This window comes from Drosophila arizonae, chromosome 2 (assembly GCF_054131065.1).
Source record: "Drosophila arizonae isolate 15081-1271.41 chromosome 2, UAZ_ARI_1.0, whole genome shotgun sequence".
Lineage (NCBI taxonomy): Eukaryota > Metazoa > Arthropoda > Insecta > Diptera > Drosophilidae > Drosophila > Drosophila arizonae.
This window is the reverse complement of record NC_142922.1, coordinates 35031291-35051937: the sequence shown is the minus strand read 5'-3', so window position 1 is coordinate 35051937 and position 20647 is coordinate 35031291. Positions and strand designations below refer to the sequence as shown.

The 20647-nt window shown below is 37.1% G+C and overlaps 1 protein-coding gene across 15 annotated transcripts in view; it reads right to left on the bottom strand.

Annotated features, from left to right (window-relative positions):
* Positions 1-20647, bottom strand: part of Myo81F (unconventional myosin 81F) — a 281418-nt gene that overhangs the window by 43595 nt on the left and 217176 nt on the right. For 13 of the 15 annotated variants that reach the window (XM_089461766.1, XM_089461770.1, XM_089461765.1 and 10 more), the window contains 2 exons: positions 5791-6186; positions 4675-5650 (listed from right to left, as the gene is read on the bottom strand). In XM_089461766.1, the coding sequence (XP_089317892.1) occupies positions 4675-5650; positions 5791-6186 (1372 nt within the window). Of the gene's footprint in view, positions 1-4674; positions 5651-5790; positions 6187-20647 lie in introns of those variants that run through there. The other 2 variants (XM_089461780.1, XM_089461781.1) reach the window with 2 other exon arrangements.

Here is a 20647-nt window from a genome sequence, read left to right as displayed (position 1 = left end):
TTTAATACAGTCCGGTGAGTCGTATCCATTTTATTTTGATTCTGGAGCTGAGTGTTCTCTTGTAAGAGAAGCTGTGTCCCGAAAGTTTTCTGGCAAGAGAATTAATAACGTTGTTCACCTTAAAGGTATCGGAAATAATTCTATAACTAGCACGATGAAAATTTTATCAAATGTCATTATAGACGAATATTCACTTGAAGTTGTATTTCATATTATGTTGAATGAGTACCTAAATTACGATATAATAATAGGTCGAGAAATCCTGTGTAATGGTTTTAGCGTTACAATATCAAACGAAAAAGTAGAATTTTTAAAATCAAAATCTATATGTGCGGTAGCAGTTTCAGATAACCTCGTTGATTTGACCACTGTAGATAGTGGAGTAAGCGGCCTAGACAAAGTTCGTTTGTTACCAATTTTAAAAAAATATTCTAATTCTTTTATTAATGGGATACCAAAAAGCCGAGTTATAACAGGTCAACTGGAAATACGCTTAGTGAACCCAAATAAGACAGTACAACGAAGACCGTATAGACTAGGATTGGAAGAGAAACAAATAGTGAGGAATATGATTGAGGAATTATTAAAAGCAAATATTATCCGGCCTAGTTGTTCGCCATTTGCCAGTCCCATCATACTAGTTAAAAAGAAGAACGGGTCAGACCGACTCTGCGTAGATTTTCGAGAACTAAATTCTAACACAGTGGATGATAAGTATCCGTTGCCGTTGATAAACGATCAAATAGCTAGGCTTTGCGGCGCAAAGTATTTTTCTTGTCTAGATATGGCGAGCGGGTTCTATCAGATTCCTATCCACGCAAATTCGATAGATCGCACAGCTTTCGTCACTCCAGACGGGCAATATGAGTTCTTAGCAATGCCCTTCGGGCTAAAAAATGCCCCGTCAGTGTTTCAACGAGCAGTGATGAAAGCTCTAGGAGAACTTGCATATTCATACGTAATCGTTTACATGGACGACATTATTATAGTTGCTGAAACGATAGACGACGCATTTAACCGGTTGGAATATGTGTTGAAAATATTGTCGGAGGCTGGATTTTCTTTTAACGTTGCTAAGTGCTCGTTTTTAAAATCCAGCGTTGAATATCTGGGCTTTGAAGTCAGAGAGGGTGAAATTCGCCCAAATCCCCGCAAGAAACGTTCACTGTCTGACTTGCCCCGTCCACAATCTGTAACTCAAGTTAGACAATTTATTGGACTGGCGTCATATTTTCGACAATTTATCCCACAGTTTTCACAAATAATGAAGCCACTGTATGGTCTCACTTGTAAAGACAAAGTATTTGAATGGAAATTAGAGCATGAAGAGATTCGTCAAAAAATTATTAAAGCATTGACAGATGAACCGGTTCTTATCATATTTAATCCGGATTATCCGATCGAACTGCATACTGATGCCAGTATGGATGGATACGGAGCGATTTTGCTGCATAGGATTGATGGTAAGCCTCGCGTAGTCGAATATTATAGTAGACGAACTTCTTCCGTTGAGTCTCGATATCACTCGTACGAATTAGAAACTTTAGCTCTATACAACTCAATGAAGCATTTTCGCCACTATTTACAGGGCAAACATTTTGTAGTTTATACAGACTGTAATTCGTTGAAAGCCTCACGTTTAAAGGCTGAACTGACGCCAAGAGTCCATCGTTGGTGGGCTTATATGCAATCTTTCAACTTTGACATACAATATAGACCTGGTAGTAAAATGGCGCATGTAGACTTCTTTTCTAGAAATCTTTTACCCAATAAAATGAATACCCAAGTACCTATCAAGCGGGTACAGCTAGCTGAGATTTCGAATAACTGGCTTTTGGCGGAGCAACAAAGAGATCCAGAGACTTCTTTGATAATTTCGAAACTTCAAAATGATGAGCTTGAGGAAAGCATAGCAAAGACTTATGAGCTTCGATCAAAAATTCTTTATCGAAAAGTTCAAAGGAATGGAAAAACACGATGCCTTCCAGTTATCCCCCGACCGTTTAGATGGTCTGTTGTGAACCATGTCCACGAGGCAATTGTACACCTTGGTTGGGAAAAGACCTTAGACAAAATGTATGAGTTTTACTGGTTTGATAACATGCGTAAATATGTGCGCAAATTTGTAGAGAACTGCATTACATGCAAATTGACAAAACCATCGTCAGGCAAACCACAAGTAGAGCTCCATCCCATACCAAAAGTAGATATTCCGTGGCACACGGTTCACATTGACATCACTGGTAAATTAAGCGGAAAAAGTGATCAAAAGGAATATGTAATAGTTCAAATCGATGCCTTCACCAAATTCGTTTACTTATATCACACAGTCAATATTAACGCAGAAAGTTGCATTAGTGCAGTCAAATCCTTGATTTCGTTTTTTGGTGTGCCAACAAGGATAATTGCAGATCAGGGCAGATGCTTTACAGGCAATGACTTTAACAAATTTTGCACCATGCAAAAAATTGACTTACATTTGATAGCAACGGGGGCTAGTCGAGCAAATGGCCAAGTTGAACGCGTTATGAGTGTACTGAAACATATGCTAACCGCCATTGAGAGTAGTGAGCGTTCTTGGCAAGACGCTTTAGGTGAAATTCAATTGGCTATAAACTGTACAACAAAGCGAACTACAAAAGCCAGCCCATTAGAATTACTAATTGGAAAAGAAGTAAGACCTTTAAATATGTTACATGTTTGTGAAAATGAAGATAAGACAGATATAAGTAATGTAAGAAAGATTGCCAAAGAAAATATTGAACAGAACGCTCGTTACGAAAAAGAGAGATTCGACAAAAATAAATCTAAAATTGTTAGATTTAAGCTCGGCGATTATGCACTGCTCAAGAATGAGGAAAGACACCAAACTAAATTAGATCCCAAATTTAAAGGTCCGTTCTTAGTGACAGAGGTTCTCGATGGAGACCGTTATGTTTTGAAGTCCTTAGTCAACAAGCGAACTTATAAGTATTCGCATGAGTCGTTGAGGCGTATGCCGGCGGAGGGGATTCCCATTGAGTTGGAAATGTGTAGAGACGGCGTTGAAAGAGACGTCAATGAAGGCGTTGAAAGAGACGTCAATGAAGGCGTTGAAAGAGACGTCAATGAAGGCGTTGAAAGAGACGTCAGTGACATGTTAGTGGAGTCTAACATGTGAGATATCAGACACTATGCCGGGGAATCTTGCTGATATGTGACTTAACTACTAAAGCTATTAGTCGCTGGTAGGCACGTATAGTAAGATTTTGAGTGGGCTGTTGTCCTGATGATCTGAGTAAACCTCACATAACTAGTGGAAATCCTTTTGCTACCGGATACATCACAAGAATAATTGTTCTATCTTGGAGACTCTGTCAATTGAATGACCTACTCGAGAAAATATAAATTGACTGGATTTTTATTTAAAGTAATAGGTTTGGACTGATTTGTCTTTTAAATTGAGCTGTGCATACTGCCGTTTAGTTTATTTTATTAGTTTTTTTTAGATTGTAACACACGAGGACGTGTGAACGTCAGAATGGCCGTGTCGCGCCCTCACAATATTATGAATATCGTGCTATCACTATTATAAGCAGTGTGTCATCTCTATATTTTAAGATTAAGAGCGTAAAGAGGAAAGAATAAAATGCACTTCGAAATAACGCTTAATGTTGTATGTGTGTCTATGCGACGGCCGTTGTTTCAATTCCATTCGTTTATTCACCGATCCGTTATCCTAACCTGGCAGACGTTTCTGTCTGACGCAGTCTGGGCCCGACAGTAAGTTAGAGCGAGATAAGAATAACAATTGCAATACATGTGAGCGAGAATGTGTGTGAGTACACAAAAATTAGCAGAGAGATGGCACAGCGAAGGTTGGCAGTTTCGAAAAGAGATTGAAAGAGCAAACATGTCGCGGCCCAGAAAGCGTCCGGTTATGGATTTTAATGATATTGAAAGTGCTAATCCGACATATACAATGTTAATGGATACAAAGATTTTGTAATTTACAGATTTTGGATACCACGCACCCTTCGCCACCAATTTGATCGCATTTCAAGTGGTTTGGAATGTACACATATTTTTGCTATGTGATTACGCTCTGAAAGTTTCATTAAGATTGTATGTCTACAAAGATATAAGAATTTTTTTTCCTAGATCCGTGTATATCACGCGCATATCGAGTTTTTCTCTAAATATCGATAACTAACTCCAATATTTTATTATCGATTAAAAACCTTATCGAGAGCTAGTTATTTAATTATATCTCCTACACCTTTGGAGCTATAGTTTCCAAATTTTAAATATAGATTTATTTGTATTTTATACAATTTCGGGTTTTGTTAAAATTTACCCCCTACCCCTATATCCACCCCCTCACCCTCAGCTTTTTAAAAGGCGTATTTCAAATACTAGAGACTTTTTCCTTGGCAAAAACATGCATATCCATGTTATAATCATAATCATGAAGAAAGTACGTTCTAAAGTTCTTATAGAAAGCGCACATGGTGTTTAGGCTTCTGTGCGTGTATGTGTGTGTATGCATGTGTGTGTGTATATGTATGTGTGTGTATGCGTAAGTGTATGTTTGTGTGTAGCTTTTGCTCGAAGGGTTCAGGGGATCTCGTAATCGATCAGTCTCACTAGAGCTTTCTTACTTGTTGGGAATTAATTAACTAAATTCAAAAGTACCTGATATTCCAAGGCCGGAAAATTGTAATATTAAATCAAATATTTGAATCATTGTTGTTTCATCTTGATCCGTCAATGAGCTTAGACAAAACGTGAGTTGCTGTTTACTGAATGCCCAAAATGAATGAGAAAATCCTTTATATGTTTCTCCGTGGTCTTGAGGACTTGTCCTTTGTTCTGCACGTAATTTTTCGATACGATGCTTGGATAGGCGTCTCAGCGTGTTTCGTAAGAAACCGCCTGATTCATGAGGTTTTCGCACTATATTTAAGTCTATTAATTGCCTGCGGCATATAATAACATTTTGATACAATCTGGTTCTATCCTCATTGGTGATTCCTTTTCCTTTTTTAGTGCAATCAAAATTACTTAATATCCAATTTGATAATGATGGATAATATGAAATAATAAGAGCGCCAATTTCATGCTTTTGTACTGTTTCAAATACAAAACATTTTTGCAAATCCAGAAAAATGCTATCATCTTTCGTAAGTCTGGGCGATTGATTAGTAGTGCGATTGAGAGATATTGTAAGAAAACTATCACTTGGATCTATAAAAATTGATTCTATATCTGTATATTTAAACTGATATATAATGACTTTATCTTCAGGTTGAATGAGTAAAACTCCTTCACAATTGATTCCTAAAATTATATTATTGACAAAACTCCAATATCCTTTATAAATTACGTTAAACATGGTTGTTCCGTAAAGTGGGTATTGCATAACACAACTTAAGTACAACACTTTAGCAGTTAATTCATTTCTTGATGATCCATATTGTCGATGTGCTTGAGCAAGAATCGGTATCCAAAACTGTTGTTCTCTTGTTTTAGAAATTCGGTTTGGTAAAAAGCTATTGATATCACAATAATACTCAGGCTTCGGCTGATTAGATGGATCCCCAAGTGCTACCTGTGCTTGCAAACCAGCTAATTGTAAAGCAACTTTTTCACTTACTGGAAATTCATCACACTAAAGAAAATAAATAAATTATTCAATTTTTATGCCGTACATATTTATATTACATATTATTATTAATATTAGTCAAAGAAATAGCGATCAAAATAGTTTTCTTATTTTGTTTGAATACTTAAGAAATATGAATATCTTACCTTTACAATACTGTATACTGCTTGGGCGTACAACATTCCAACTTCAACAGGATCCTGGGATAATTCTCGAGTTGGTTTGAACAATCTTTTTTTAAAGACAAATCTATTTTCCCCGTAAGTAGAAGCATTTGAAAGTCTTTTGTAACTATTAGGCGAGTTTTGCTTAGACTCCCATTCAGAGATAATATCATATAAATATTCAAAGCTTTTTATATGCTCTTCGCCATCTGGACGGGATTGAAATATTGCCCAACCTTCAATTGATGCCAAATTAAGTTTATCTGCAAGTTTCTGTACTGCATCGATAGCTGTATCTGTGGGATGAACGTCAATAGCCTTTGTTCGAGAATCTAAAAAGAAAAATCGACAGACAATTGTGCCGAGTCGTCTCATAGCCTACAAATAAAAACATTTATAAATTTAAATTAGCAACTAAGATCTTTGTAAATATGAAGCTATATAATATGGCTCACTTGTAGTAACAAGAGCATTAAGCAAAAAGAGTTTTACTAGACTCCCATTCAGAGATAATATCATATAAATATTCAAAGCTTTATTACATTTTATACATATGCTCTTCGCCATCTGGACGTGATTGGAAAATTATCACCTAAAATACGCCGCTCTCGACGCATCCGCTTGATGTCATAATGAGTATAACTCATTCACGAAAATGAATTTGTTTTTTTTTTTTTTTTCGGCGCTATTGAAGCTAGGGAAATTCGGAACACATACTAGTGTATTTATTTATTTCTTAAGGATAATTGACAAACATAGAGTCAACTTAAAACAAGTAAGAACGCTCCAGTCGAGACTGCTCGACTAGGAGATACCCTGAACCCTCTAAGCTGATACTCTAATCATTCCGCACTTCTTTTATGCACACATACATACACATGCATCCACACGCACGCATAAGCCTGCTCTCTGCTAACTGCGCAGTAAGCGGCGACTGCGCTTGGGCTGCGCTGCAGTGTGGGCAATATTATGAGAATTTATTTGTCGAATAATCTTTTGTAGACATACGATCTTAATGAAACTTTTAGGGTGTAATCATATGGTGAATATGTGTGTATATTCCAAAGCACAAGTCTCTAGTATTTGAAATGCGTTTTTTACAAATTGGGGGAGAAGGGGGCGTGGTATCCAAAATCTGTAAATTACAAAATATTTGTATCGATTAACTTTATATACAACGCAAATTTGAAAACTCCAGGTTTTAAAATGTTCAAATTAGGCTAAAAAAAACAAAATCAATTTTTCGATTATTCTCGATAAAAAAGTTATCGGACGATTTATCGAAAAAAATAAAGCAAACTCGTACTGCGTATGGTACTCACGAGTGTGCATGCCAAAATTCAGCTCTCTTGCTCTTATAACTTCTGAGATCGACGCACTCATACGGACGGACGGACGGACGGACGGACGGACGGACAGACGGACAGGGCTATATCGACTCAGCTCGTCACGCTGATCAAGAATATATATACTTTGTGGGGTCTGCCACGCCTCCTTCTGCCCGTTACATACTTTTTCACAAAACCATTATACCCTGATTTCCCATTTTCAATGGGTTCAGGGTATAATAAAAAAGCCTAAACAAAGTACAGAGAATATCACTAGTAGCACCGACCCGATGGGGGTGTTTTATTTGCCAGTCCGGCCACCTATGCCCACATTTCACAGTCAAATATGGTCAGTGCTACTAGTGAAGCTATGAAAAACAAAGGTGTTAGTAAGAAAACTTAAACAACATATTAAATGCATAAATATTAACTATATAAAACTAAAAAAAAAAAAAAAAAAAAAAAAAAAAAAAAAAAAAAAAAAAGAAAAACATTAATAAAATAAACAAAAAAGAAAAAAAAATTATAATAATTATAATAAATACGAAAAAAAGAGAAAAGAAAAAAAAAATTGAGAAAGATTTAGTACTGAAAAAGGAAAATGAAGATATTAAAAGAAGTTGCGAAAGAGATAATACAGATTATGAGAAATCAAAAAAGAAAAGAGTAAGGGAATAGTTGAAATAGAGTATAGGATAGAATTGAGAATTCACAGCACAACATTGGCAACGAAAAATGTATACCAATGCTTAGGCCTGGGCATTGTGAGTGGTTTCCCTAAGATAAGCTGACAGAGTAGATTTGAGTTTAGGAAGAGAGAGCTCTAAGGGAAAAACGTGATAGTATTTATTAAAATTCACGCAAAGGACATAAAACGCACTGTGCAAAGAATAATCCCTAGTGCAGACTGGTAAGTGGAGAGGCCGATAGTGTCTAGTTGATCGGGACGGAACCGAAAAACTTAGACGACTCAAAACAGAGGCTGAATCAATGTCACCACTAATCAATTTATGCAAAAAAACAATTCCTAGAATTGTTCTGCGATTGTTTAGCGATGGAAGGTCAATCAGCTGGAGCCTACTATGATAAGACGGTAATCGTACATTACTGTCCCATCTAAGGTCTCTTAAGGCAAAGAGAACAAACTGTTTTTGGACCGATTCAATACGATCCTGATACAGTTTATGCTGAGGAGACCATACAACAGAGTAGTACTCTAAGATAGGACGCACAAGCGAAGTAAATAATCGCTTGGTGGTAAAAGGGTCTTTAAATTCCTTAGACCAACGTTTAATAAAGCCGAGCACACTTTTGGCTTCATTAACTATGGTAGAAATTTGAAGATTGAAGTTAAGTTTACAGTTAAAGAGCACACCAAGATCTTTGACTGTATAAATGCGTCTTAGGGAAATGTTGCTAATTTTATAATCAGCAATTAGAGGAACGGTACGACTGAAGGTCATTATCATACACTTTGAACCATTTAAGTCCAGCTGGTTTGCCACACACCAAAGTTGAAATGCATTAAGGTCATCTTGAAGGTGAGGATGACCATTTGCATTGGAGTATGGAAGGCAAAGTTTAACATCATCAGCATACATAAATATAGTAGAATATGAGATACAGCTAGGAAGGTCATTTATGAAAAGGGAAAAGAGCAATGGACCCAAATGGCTACCCTGAGGTACACCAGACGATACAAAGATCTCTTTAGACATAGCTGTTCTCAGCAAGACTCTTTGGGTTCTACCCATTAAATAGGAAGAAATCCAAGACACAAGTCTAGGAGAAAATCCTAAGCGTTCAAGCTTCAGAATTAATATGTGATGATGTACAGAGTCAAATGCTTTACTGAAGTCAGTATAAATAACATCAGTTTGCATTTTTTTACCAAAGCTGTCATTAACGAGCGAAGTAAACTCAAGTAAATTAGAGGATGTTGATCGATTTTGAACAAAACCATGTTGAGATGGTTGAATAATCGATTTGCAAAAATGCTGCAAGGCCGACGTTATTATTTTCTCAAATAACTTCGGAATAGCAGATAATTTGGCAATGCCTCTATAATTGGAAATATCAGATCTTCCACCTTTTTATACCCTGAACCCATTTTCAATGGGAAATCAGGGTATAATGGTTTTGTTGAAATGTATGTAACAGGCAGAAGGAGGCGTGGCAGACCCCACAAAGTATATATATTCTTGATCAGGGCGACGAGCTGAGTTGATTTGGCCCTGTCCGTCTGTCTGTCCGTCTGTCCGTCTGTCCGTCCGTCCGTCTGTCCGTCTGTCCGTCTGTCCGTATGTATGAACGCGTCGATTTCAGAAGATATAAGAGCTAGAGACTTCAATTTTTTTTTTAAATGTCCGTAATTACAGCGCGCATATCAAGTTTATCATTAAAAATCGATAACTCATCCCAATCTTTTTTTATCGATAAAAAACCTTATCGAAAACCAGTTATAAAATTATATCTTCTACACCTTTATTGCTATAGTCTCCAAATTTTTAATGTATGCTTATATGCAATTTATACAATTTCGGTTTTTGTTAAAATTTACCCCCCACCCTTAAATTCACCCCCTCACCCTCACTTTTGTAAAAAGCGTATTTCAAATACTAGAGACTTGTGCTTTGGCAATTACATGCATATTGATGTTATAATCATAATCTTTCATGAAGATCGTACGTCCACAAAAAAAGTTATTAAGCAATTAAGTTCTCATAGTAAGCGCTCACTGCCGCCCATGCGTGTTTATGCGTGTGTGTGTATATGTATGTAATTGTTTGTGTATGTGTGTGTGTGTATGTGTGTGTGTGTATGCGTTTGTGTGTGTATGCATGTGTGTGTGTGTGTGTCGCAGTTCGCAGTTCGTGTCGTGTTTCTTATGTAAGCTGAAAGACGCGAAAAATTATTGAAATATCTATTGCTCCAAGGGTTCAGGGGATCTCGTAGTCGAGCAGTCTCGACTAGAGCTTTCTTACTTGTTTATATAAGGGAATGATAAAAGAATCTTTCCAAATTGACGGGAACACAGAAGTATCCAAGGACAAGTTAAACAATTTTAGTAGTTGTGACTGAAGAGAAACACTGCACTCTTTAAACACACAATATTATCTGCACCAGGAGAGAAAGATGATTTCAATGTCCTAATGGCTACAGCCAGAGAGGCAGCAGTAACTTTAGGAGCATTTATAGACCCAAATTCAGGAAGTAAATATGGATATGAGTTGCTGTAGAGATCAGCAGAAGAATAAGTGGATTGAAAAAAATCAGCAAATAGATCAGAGGAATCCTGGTCATTGCAAGTTTTTACACCACCAAGGACAAATGAGGACGGCAAACCAGAAGATTTACGCTTCGAATTAACAAATGAGTAAAATTGTTTGAGATCTTGAGCAAACTGACGTATAAGATAATTCTCATAACAACTAGAATTTAAAAGATTGAAATTTGACTTGGCAATGGAATATTTGGACCAGTCAATACTTGAACCAGATTTTTTATAATTTCTGAAACATTTGGTTTTAATGTTTCTTAAGTTCGAAAGTGTTTCGGTAAACCAAGGTGGCTTATTTGAAACCGGCGAAATACGGCAGAGAGGGACACAAACATCCAAAATAGAGTTTAAGGTAGAATAAAAGAACGATGCTGCTAAATTAATATCAACCGACTCATATAAAATAGACCAGTCTGTTGAATTAATTAATTCATTAAGCAGAACAAAATTGCATTTACTATAACAGCGACTAAGCTTAGAAGGTATTGGAGTATTAGTGGGAGGATTATCAACACTGAATAAAACCTCTAAAGTGGGATGATGTGTATCCTCTGGTAAGCAGAAAGGAGTTGATCTCGCGACATTAATGAGCGAATCATGATTAACAAACACAAGATCTAGAGTGCGATTTAGATGGTTTGAAATAGAGTTAATCTGAAACATAGACAGGTTAAACAATTCATCAAAGAGATAGTGATCGATAGTCGGAATAAACTAATTTGCATTAAAAATTGATGACCAAGAAGTGTTGGGAATATTAAAATCACCCAAAACCAGAAACAAGTTTTTATCATTTACATACTCATACATTTCTTTAATACAAGTTATATGTTGAACATAAATTTGTATATCAGACGATGGAGGGATGTAAGAGCAAGTGATAAATAATTAGTACGATGGGAGAGTTAATTTAACCCCTATAATCTCTGCATCATGAAGGGACGAAAAGCTAAACCCTTCGGAGAGAATACAGGATTTAACAGCAATTAACACCCCACCCCCTCTACGCATAGCACGGTCAAGCCTATAAATAGTGAAATAACTTGAAAGGATCTCGCTATTATGAACATTTTTACACAACCATGTTTCAGTGAAGCAATAATATAATATTGAACACTAAAACTATGTAAGAATAAATTTTTAAGTTTAGTATTAGGGCCGCGTACATTTTGATAAACCAGGGACATATGAGAAGAGGAATGTAAACTATTTAGTTTTTTGGTATAATGTTTGATGTTGATTGCACCGAAGGTGGATTCAAGGAAACAGGAGTTGATTTGTTGCGATTCTTAGGTTTGAATTCATACACGTGAGGTGGCCAGAATTTAGGGTCACATATGGTTGTAAAATATTCCATCGGCACATTAATCTTAAATGAAGCAATTTCTCGCGGAGTTGCGAAACTAAACTTCGATATAAAAACATTGGCTGATATCTTGCTAGAATTAAAAGCAGATACTGCCTCACATGTAGTATCAGATGAAAGCCTAGATAAAAATACTTGCTTTCGAGGAGAGACAACGGATAAGGTGATGCCCGGAGTGGCCGACTTATTGTCACTCTTTGTTTGAGCAACAATAGAAGTAGTATCCAATTTTGGAACAGGGGCTTGGGTTTCAATAGAAGCATCAACAGGAGAAACAGATATGGGACCAGGTGAAGGAGGATCAAGTGAATTAGGAGCCGATGACAAAACAGAGGCGCAAGGTGAGGGAGGAGCAAGCGAATTAGGTGACGGTACTATTACAGAAGGAGTTACCGACAACAAAGGAGTATCCAATTGAGAGAGAGGATTTTCAAAGCCGTACTGATTTAATATTTCTTCAGCAGCAGCCATGTCACTGGTCAACTGCATAGAAATCTTCTTCAGTTTCAACAAGTAAGAAAGCTCCAGTCGAGACTGCTCGACTAGGAGATACCCTGAACCCTCCAAGCTGATATTCTAATCATTCTGCACTTCTTTTATGCACACATACCTACACATGCATCCATGCATAAGCCTGCGCTCTGCTAACTGCGCAGTAAGCAGCGACTGCGCTTGGGCTGCGCTGCAGTGTGGGCAATATTATGAGAATTTATTTGTCGAATAATTTCTTTGGTAGACATACGATCTTAATGAAACTTTCAGAGTGTAATCATATGGTGAATATGTGTGTACATTCCAAAGCACAAGTGTCTAGTACTTGAAATGCGTTTTTTACAAATTGGGGGAGAAAGGGGCGTGGTATCCAAAATCTGTAAATTACAAAATATTTGTATCGATTAACTTTATATACAACGCAAATTTGAAGACTCCAGGTCTAAAAGTGTTCAAATTAGGCTAGAAAAACAAAATCAATTTTTCGATTATTCTCGATAAAACAGTTATCGGACGATTTATCGAAAAAATAAAGCAAACTCGTACTGCGTATGGTGCACACGAGTATGCATGCCAAATTTCAGCTCTCTAGCTCTTATAACTTCTGAGATCGACGCACTCATACGGACGGACGGACGGACGGACGGACAGACGGACAGGGCTATATCGACTCAGCTCGTCACGCTGATCAAGAATATATACACTTTGTGGGGTCTGCCACGCCTCCTTCTGCCCGTTACATACTTTTTCACAAAACCATTATACCCTGATTTCCCATTTTCAATGGGTTCAGGGTATACAAATTGAGCCCTCACAGCACTACAGTTGATCTGTTTTTCCAAGCAAGTCGGACAAGACCAGCGTACGCCTCCACTACCAGCTTTAGTAGTGGACATAATCTTGTAATCACGCCCAGTAAGACCTGCACACTTAATATGCATCATATTATCGCACAACCAGCAATTTATAAATTGCGGTTGAGCAGAATCAACTGCCTGCCTGTAACTGCAAGATTTTTTACAGCAACTCATATTGGCAATTGGGATCAAACACAAATTACTGAATGTAAACACAAATGTAAAAAACAAAGAGAGATATAAATGTGTTGAGATCGAGTCCAACAACAAAACAGCCGTTACAGAGCGCAACGAAAATATATGTTGAGAGAGCGAGTCAACAACAAAGACAGCCGTTAAAGAGCAGATCGAAAGTACACAGCGAAAGAGTATACTTGCACAACACGAAAATCAAAAATTCGAGAGAGGCAAATACAACAACCGTAGATAGTGAAAGCAAATTATGCACACACTACACTAACAAAACTTAGAAAGAGTGAACTGGGGAGAGCGCCAACAAATAGAAACACTAAAGCAAAAATGCAAATAATGAAACTAATGAACCGACGCTGCACACAAAACTTCACAAAATAAAAAAGCAAATTATTAACAAGTAAGAAAGCTCTAGTCGAGACTGCTCGACTACGAGATCCCCTGAACCCTTGGAGTGCTAGCTATTTCAATAATTTTTCGCGTCTTTCAGCTTACACAAGAAACACACACACATGCATAAACACATACACACACAAGCACCCACGCATAAACACGCATGGGCTGCAGTGTGCGCTTACTATGAGAACTTAATTGTTTAATAACTTTTTTTATGGACGTACGATCTTCATGAAACAAAGCACAAGTCTCTAGTATTTGAAATACGCGTTTTACAAAAGTGAGGGTGAGGGGGTGAATTTAGAGATGGGGGGTAAATTTTAACAAAAACCGAAATTGTATAAATTGCATATAAGCATATATAAAAAATTTGGAGACTCTAGCAATAAAGGTGTAGAAGATATAATTTTATAACTGGTTTTCGATAAGGTTTTTTATCGATAAAAAAAGATCGGGATGAGTTATCGAATTTTAATGATAAACTCGATATCCGCGCTGTAATTACGAACATTTTACAAACAAGTAAGAACGTTGCAGTCGGGCGATACCGATTGCAGAAGACTCATTCACAGCCCAAACGCTGTCAACCAGAGTATATAGTGCAATTTTCAAGTCTAGTGCGCAACAAAAAACAGGGCATGATCCCATTTAAAATGGGAAAATCATCGATAGCTATTGCTATGATCATTGCATAATTGCATTCAAATTACATGCATATGTATATAATTTATACAATTTTGACTTTTAATAATATACATGTATTTATATCCATATATTGGATACCGGCTTCAAGCTAGCAGCAGATCAGCGCGATTTTACTATACATGTGCACACACTCATCGTCTATTCTATGCGTACAGACAGAAGCGCGCCTTTTCTCACATTCTTAGAATTTCGATTGATTTCTGGACTTTCTAGCCGTTACTGTAGTTTTGTCTGATGACGCTCTCTTATTAAGCTATTCTATTTTAGCAGCTGAGTGCTCGAGCAAAGCAATGGCGCGGTTGCTAAGGGCGACGCAAGTAACGTTAGAGTAGGGAGGTTCGAACCTCTACTATGTTTTTTTTTTTTTTTTCATACATTTTTCGTTTTTTATAAAATAGATATTTTATTGGGAAGGTGCGAGCTTGACTGAATGGCACTTAATACTTTTCATTTTCTTAGTCGAATAATTTTATAAGTTTTAATTTGTTTCTTCTTAAATAGCCCTCAAATACATATATGCAAATACATACATAGTATATATGTAAGTCTGCACGCATAGCATCAAGCATTCCAGCCTTATACACGCGCTCATTTGTATGTGTGTATGTATGCACACATAAATGCGTACTCTAGCATATTCTAAGAATCTCGTTGCGATTGATTTGTCTTTGCATTGTTTTTGAATTTCCAGCCACCACTCTGGCTTTTCTTTGCTATGTGGCGTCATAACAATAATGTGATTTCGTTTTAACTTCTACTGATCGAAGCGACGCGGTGGTGCTGTAGGCTGAAGCGCCGACGACCATTATTTTAGCTATTTTGACAAACATGCTGTTTGGGTTGGGTGCGAGTTCAAATCCCGCGGAAAACACTTTTTTGTAAATTGCAAATTTTTGTTATTTTAGCTTCTTTTAAATTTTTTTAAATTCATAAAAATGTTTCCTTTTGTATTATGAATATCTATTAAGCTTATTTATATGTACAAATGCATAAATAGATGGCTGACGCATATAAATGTCGCGATACGGGCACTGTAAATGCCGATTGCCACGCCCCTAGTGGCCGTCGACTCCTCAATTTTAGCCAGTTCTTAGAACGAGTAACCGGTTACCTAAAGGCAAAATTTGAATTCTTACGCTCAAAAAATGTGAAAATTACAGGGTATTTTTCGATATGCCACGCCCCTAAAGAGGCTTAAAAATTATTTTTGGGGCATCGATAGAGGAGGCTACCAGTAACTTAACTATCCAAATTTGAAGCTTCTAGCTCTTAAATTGTAGGAGATATAAACTTTTGCGGTTTGCCACGCCCCCTATGGGCGGACATATATCTACCATAGCTCGTTGGACTTGGGTGATCAACCCGCGTATATATACCAAATTTCAGATCTCTAGCATCAATAGTGCCTAAAATATAGCAGAATTCGAAAAATCACTATATCTTCAGGTCCGATTTGCCACGCCCCTAAGGGACGTAGATATATAATTTTTCCACCCATCTTCATAGAATTAAAACATTAGCTTACGTGCAAAATTTCAGCATTCTAGGTTTATAACTTTAGGAGATACAGTTTTGTCCGATTTGCCACGCCCCTAATGGGCGGAGATATATCCGCCATAGCTTGTGATCTTGGGTGGTTGGCGCGGACCTACATACCAAATTTCAGCTTTCTAGCTCTTCAACAAACATGATTTCTGGTATATCGGAAAATGCATTTTCCGATTTGCCACGCCCCTAGTGGGCGGATCGGGAAAATTTTAACAGTTTATAAATCGGAGATATACACGAGTATGTGTTCCAAATTTCAAGTCTCTAGCTTCAATAGCGCCGAAATAGATTGCGTTCATACGGACAGACGGACAGACGGACAGACGGACAGACGGACAGACGGACGGACAGCAAGACGGACATTGCACAAAACCAATATACTCATTTCACTTTCGTGAATGAGTCTAAAAATTTGAAGTCTCTAGCTCTTATATCTTCGGAAATCGACGCGTTCAAACATACGGACAGACGGACAGACGGACAGACAGACAGACGGACAGGGCCAAATCAACTCAGCTCGTCACCCTGATCAAGAATATATATACTTTGTGGGGTCTGCCACGCCTCCTTCTGCCTGTTACATACATTTCAACAAAACCATTATACCCTGATTTCCCATTTTCAATGGGTTCAGGGTATAAAAACACAAGCGAACCACGGATATTTGCAATATTATATATAGATATTTGCAATATTCAAATTTAACATTACAATATAACTAAGAAAACAATAATAATTGCAGAGCACAAAAATAAACACGTCTGTTAACTCTCACTGAGAACTCTCTCTCAGTATATCTCCGATTTATATAGTGTTAAAATTTTCCCGATCCATCCACTAGGGGCGTGGCAAATCGGAAAATGCATTTTCCAATATACCAGAAATAATATTAGTTAAAGAGCTAGAAAGCTGAAATGGCGAGCTATGGCGAATATATCTACGCTCATTGGGGGCGTGGCAAATCGGATAAAACTGTATCCCCAAAAGTTTTACATCTAGAGCGCTGAAATTTTGCACGTAAGCTAATGTTATGATTTTTAAAAGTTTACTAACTACTACTACTAAAATTATATGTCTGCGTCCATTAGGGGCGTGGAAAATCGGATCTGAAGATATAGTGATTTTTTAAATTCTGCTAATTCTAATATATTATATTCTATAATAATATACTCGGGCTGACCCAACAAGACCAAAAAGCTTCCACGGATATATGTATGTCCGCCCACAGGGGCCTGGCAAACCGCAAAAGTTTATATCTACTAAAGTATAATAGCTAGAAGCTTCAGATTTGGATAGTTGAGTTACTAGTATGGATTACCCAAATATAATTTTTACGCCTCTTTAGGGGCGTGACATATCGAAAAATACCCTGTAATTTTCACATTTTTGGAGCATTCAAATTTTGTAGTTAGGCTACCGTTAGCTCGTTCTAGGAACTAACCAGTAGGGCCGTAGCAAATCGGGGTGTAAATGAGTATTCCAAAAGTCGGTAACGCCCGACTGCAACGTTCTTAGTTACGGCGTTATAGCTTAAGGCCTTCAATAAAATAAGCGAGCATAAATGAAGTCTTAAAACAGAATTAAAAAGATGCCAAGCGTAAAGGTGTCGAATAACTTAGGTTTTTGCATGCAGTTTTTTCTTCGTATTTGATCGACTTGAGAAAATCAGTGCGTTACGACCACTCAAACATGCAAGACTACATTTTCATATGCTATGCGCTATTTTCGCGTTACTCTCTGTTACTTATTCATTCTGTTTCTCTAATCTCTTTCCCATTATGTGCGCCCAAGCAACTGCGCAGAAAAATTTTCATCTGTTCACGACCAGCATGCTACTTACAGGTCCCGTGCTACATGAATGATCATTTTTGTGACTGTATGCGAACTTATCAACTCATGTACTCGCACTCAATCTCTTACTCCTTCACTTCTTTTTTGCTCAGCTGAATATTCTGCCTGAGTCATATATGAGTGCACTCTTTCACTCAATGCGTATTCGGTTAAGCTTTCATGTCACTCAACATACATACATATATATGTCAAAGCACAAAAAACAGTTTCCCTTAGCGCAGCAAGTTTCGGTGGCCGTCCACTTCTCAAACGATTGTGAATTCTTTGTCTCACTAATTTCTACTGCCTACCACCGAGCCCCACTTGACGACAACTACAACTACTACAACTACAACTACAACTGCACTTTTCCAGCCTACAAAACATAACCGACCAGCCACGATACATCCAGTCGCGAAACACACAAAATAGCAAAACCATACGTATTCACATGCTGCACTCTAAATACTCTTAACAACTTTACTATGCATGCTGCGCTCGTGTGAGACCAAAACAATCACCATACCCTGTCATAGTACTCGCATTCTTTGTTCAAGGGAATCGAACACACACGCACAAGTACGAAGGCATGCAAAAAGGGAAATAGGCAAGTAGGTAGAAAGCACCATTACAGTGCGCGCCAATTTATTAATTCTACTTGCGCTTCGACACGGCCATCCTGACCTTATCACGGCCTCGGGTAACTCTTACAAAAAAACTTTACTCAATAAATCAATTTATTCAAAAATTATCAACCATATTTCATTCCCGTTTCTTCTCAAAAATTTATTGATAATAACTATTTTCCATACAGAATCTTATCTTCAGGTTTTAGTTTCATTTTTGAACTAACATAATTCATCTTCTTTAACTTAATTCAACTTCCTTTATAATTCTTTACAGTTTCATAGTTCCAACTGATCTACATAAAATTATCTTATGTGCCAGGCGCCATCATCAAAACATTTAACAGTTTCTCAATACGTTACTGTCTCTTGCAACAGCTTTTCAAAACATTACTGTCTCTTTCAACAGTTTCTCAATACATTACTGTCTCTTTTAACAGCTTTTCTTTCAATCATTCATATCATCATCACGACCCTTTAATTCAACTGATAGCTCATAGTACCTTTAACTTGTACATTTGCTCTACAAACTTTTAATATTATTATTTATATTTTTATACTCTGAACCCATTGAAAATGGGAAATCAGGGTATAATGGTTTTGTGAAAAAGTATGTAACGGGCAGAAGGAGGCGTGGCAGACCCCACAAAGTACATATATTCTTGATCAGCATGACGAGCTGAGTCGATTTGGCCCTGTCCGTCTGTCCGTCCGTCCGTATGAGTGCGTCGATCTCAGAAGTTATAAGAGCTAGAGAGCTGAAATTTGGCGTGCATACTCGTGAGTACCATACGCAGTACGAATTTGCTTTATTTTTTCGATAAATCGTCCGATAACTGTTTTATCGAGAATAATCGAAAAATTGATTTTGTTTTTTTAGCCTAATTTGAACAGTTTTAGACCTGGAGTCTTCAAATTTGCGTTGTATATAAAGTTCATCGATACACAGATTTTGTAATTTACAGATTTTGGATACCACGCCCCCTTCTCCCCCAATTTGTAAAAAACGCATTTCAAATACTAGAGACTTGTGCTTTGGAATATACACACATATTTACCATATGATTACACTCTGAAAGTTTCATTCAAGATCGTATGTCTACAAAAGAAATTATTCGACAAATAAATTCTCCTAATATTGCCCACACTGCAGCGCAGCCCAAGCGCAGTCGCTGCTTACTGCGCAGTTAGCAGAACGCAGGCTTATGCATGGATGCATGTGTATGTATGTGTGCATAAAAGAAGTGCAGAATGATTAGAATATCAGCTTGGAGGGTTCAGGGTATCTCCTAGTCGAGCAGTCTCGACTGGAGCGTTTTTTTTTTTTTTTTTTTTTTTTTTTTTTTTTTAGAATCTTGTGTATTACAAAGTATTAACAAATACAAAAAACTGAGTTTCCAAATAATAATTTTAGAAAAAGGCTTAATACTAGCTAACTACTCTTACTGGACATTACTTAGATCATCTGGACAACACACCCAAAGTCACACTTTCAGTGACTACCAGCGACTCAATAGAATAACCCATAAACTCGTGTCCCTAATAGCAACAGATCAGTCACATGCTTATCAGTAAGACTCTCTGGTATAGTGTCTGATACCCACCAATGTATCTCACATGTTAGGTTCTACTACTTCCACTTCTCTCTACTGGCGTTTTTTCAACGTCTTCAATTTCACATCTCCTTCCCCTCTAAGACTTTCTTTTCTTATACTCATTTATAAAACTAAAATACAAATAAAATAAAAAATCTCATTTACATCAAAATTTAAATCTTGGCAATTTTACAACAAACTATTTCTGCTCTTATTTCAAAAATTGCGAATTATTCACAATAATAATAATAATAATAATTATATCAGAATCTTTGTGTAAAATAATCACAAATGCATGAGAAAAATTTCTGGAGAAGAGGTCAACATGACCCATTCTTTTGACTTTTTTGACTTTTTTATCGAGAATAATCGAAATTGATTTTGTTTTTCAGCCAAATTTGAACACTTTTAGACCTAGAGACTTAAGATTTACTGTGTATATACAGTTTATCGATACGAAGATTTTGTAATTTACAGATTTTGGATACCATGCCCCCTTCGCCACCAATTTCTAACTACACAGTCAGCAGAGCGCGTGATATATGTGCGTATGGATACATGTGTGCATAAAAGTGCAGACTGATTAGAATATAAGCTTGGAGGGTTCAGGGTATCTCCTAGTCA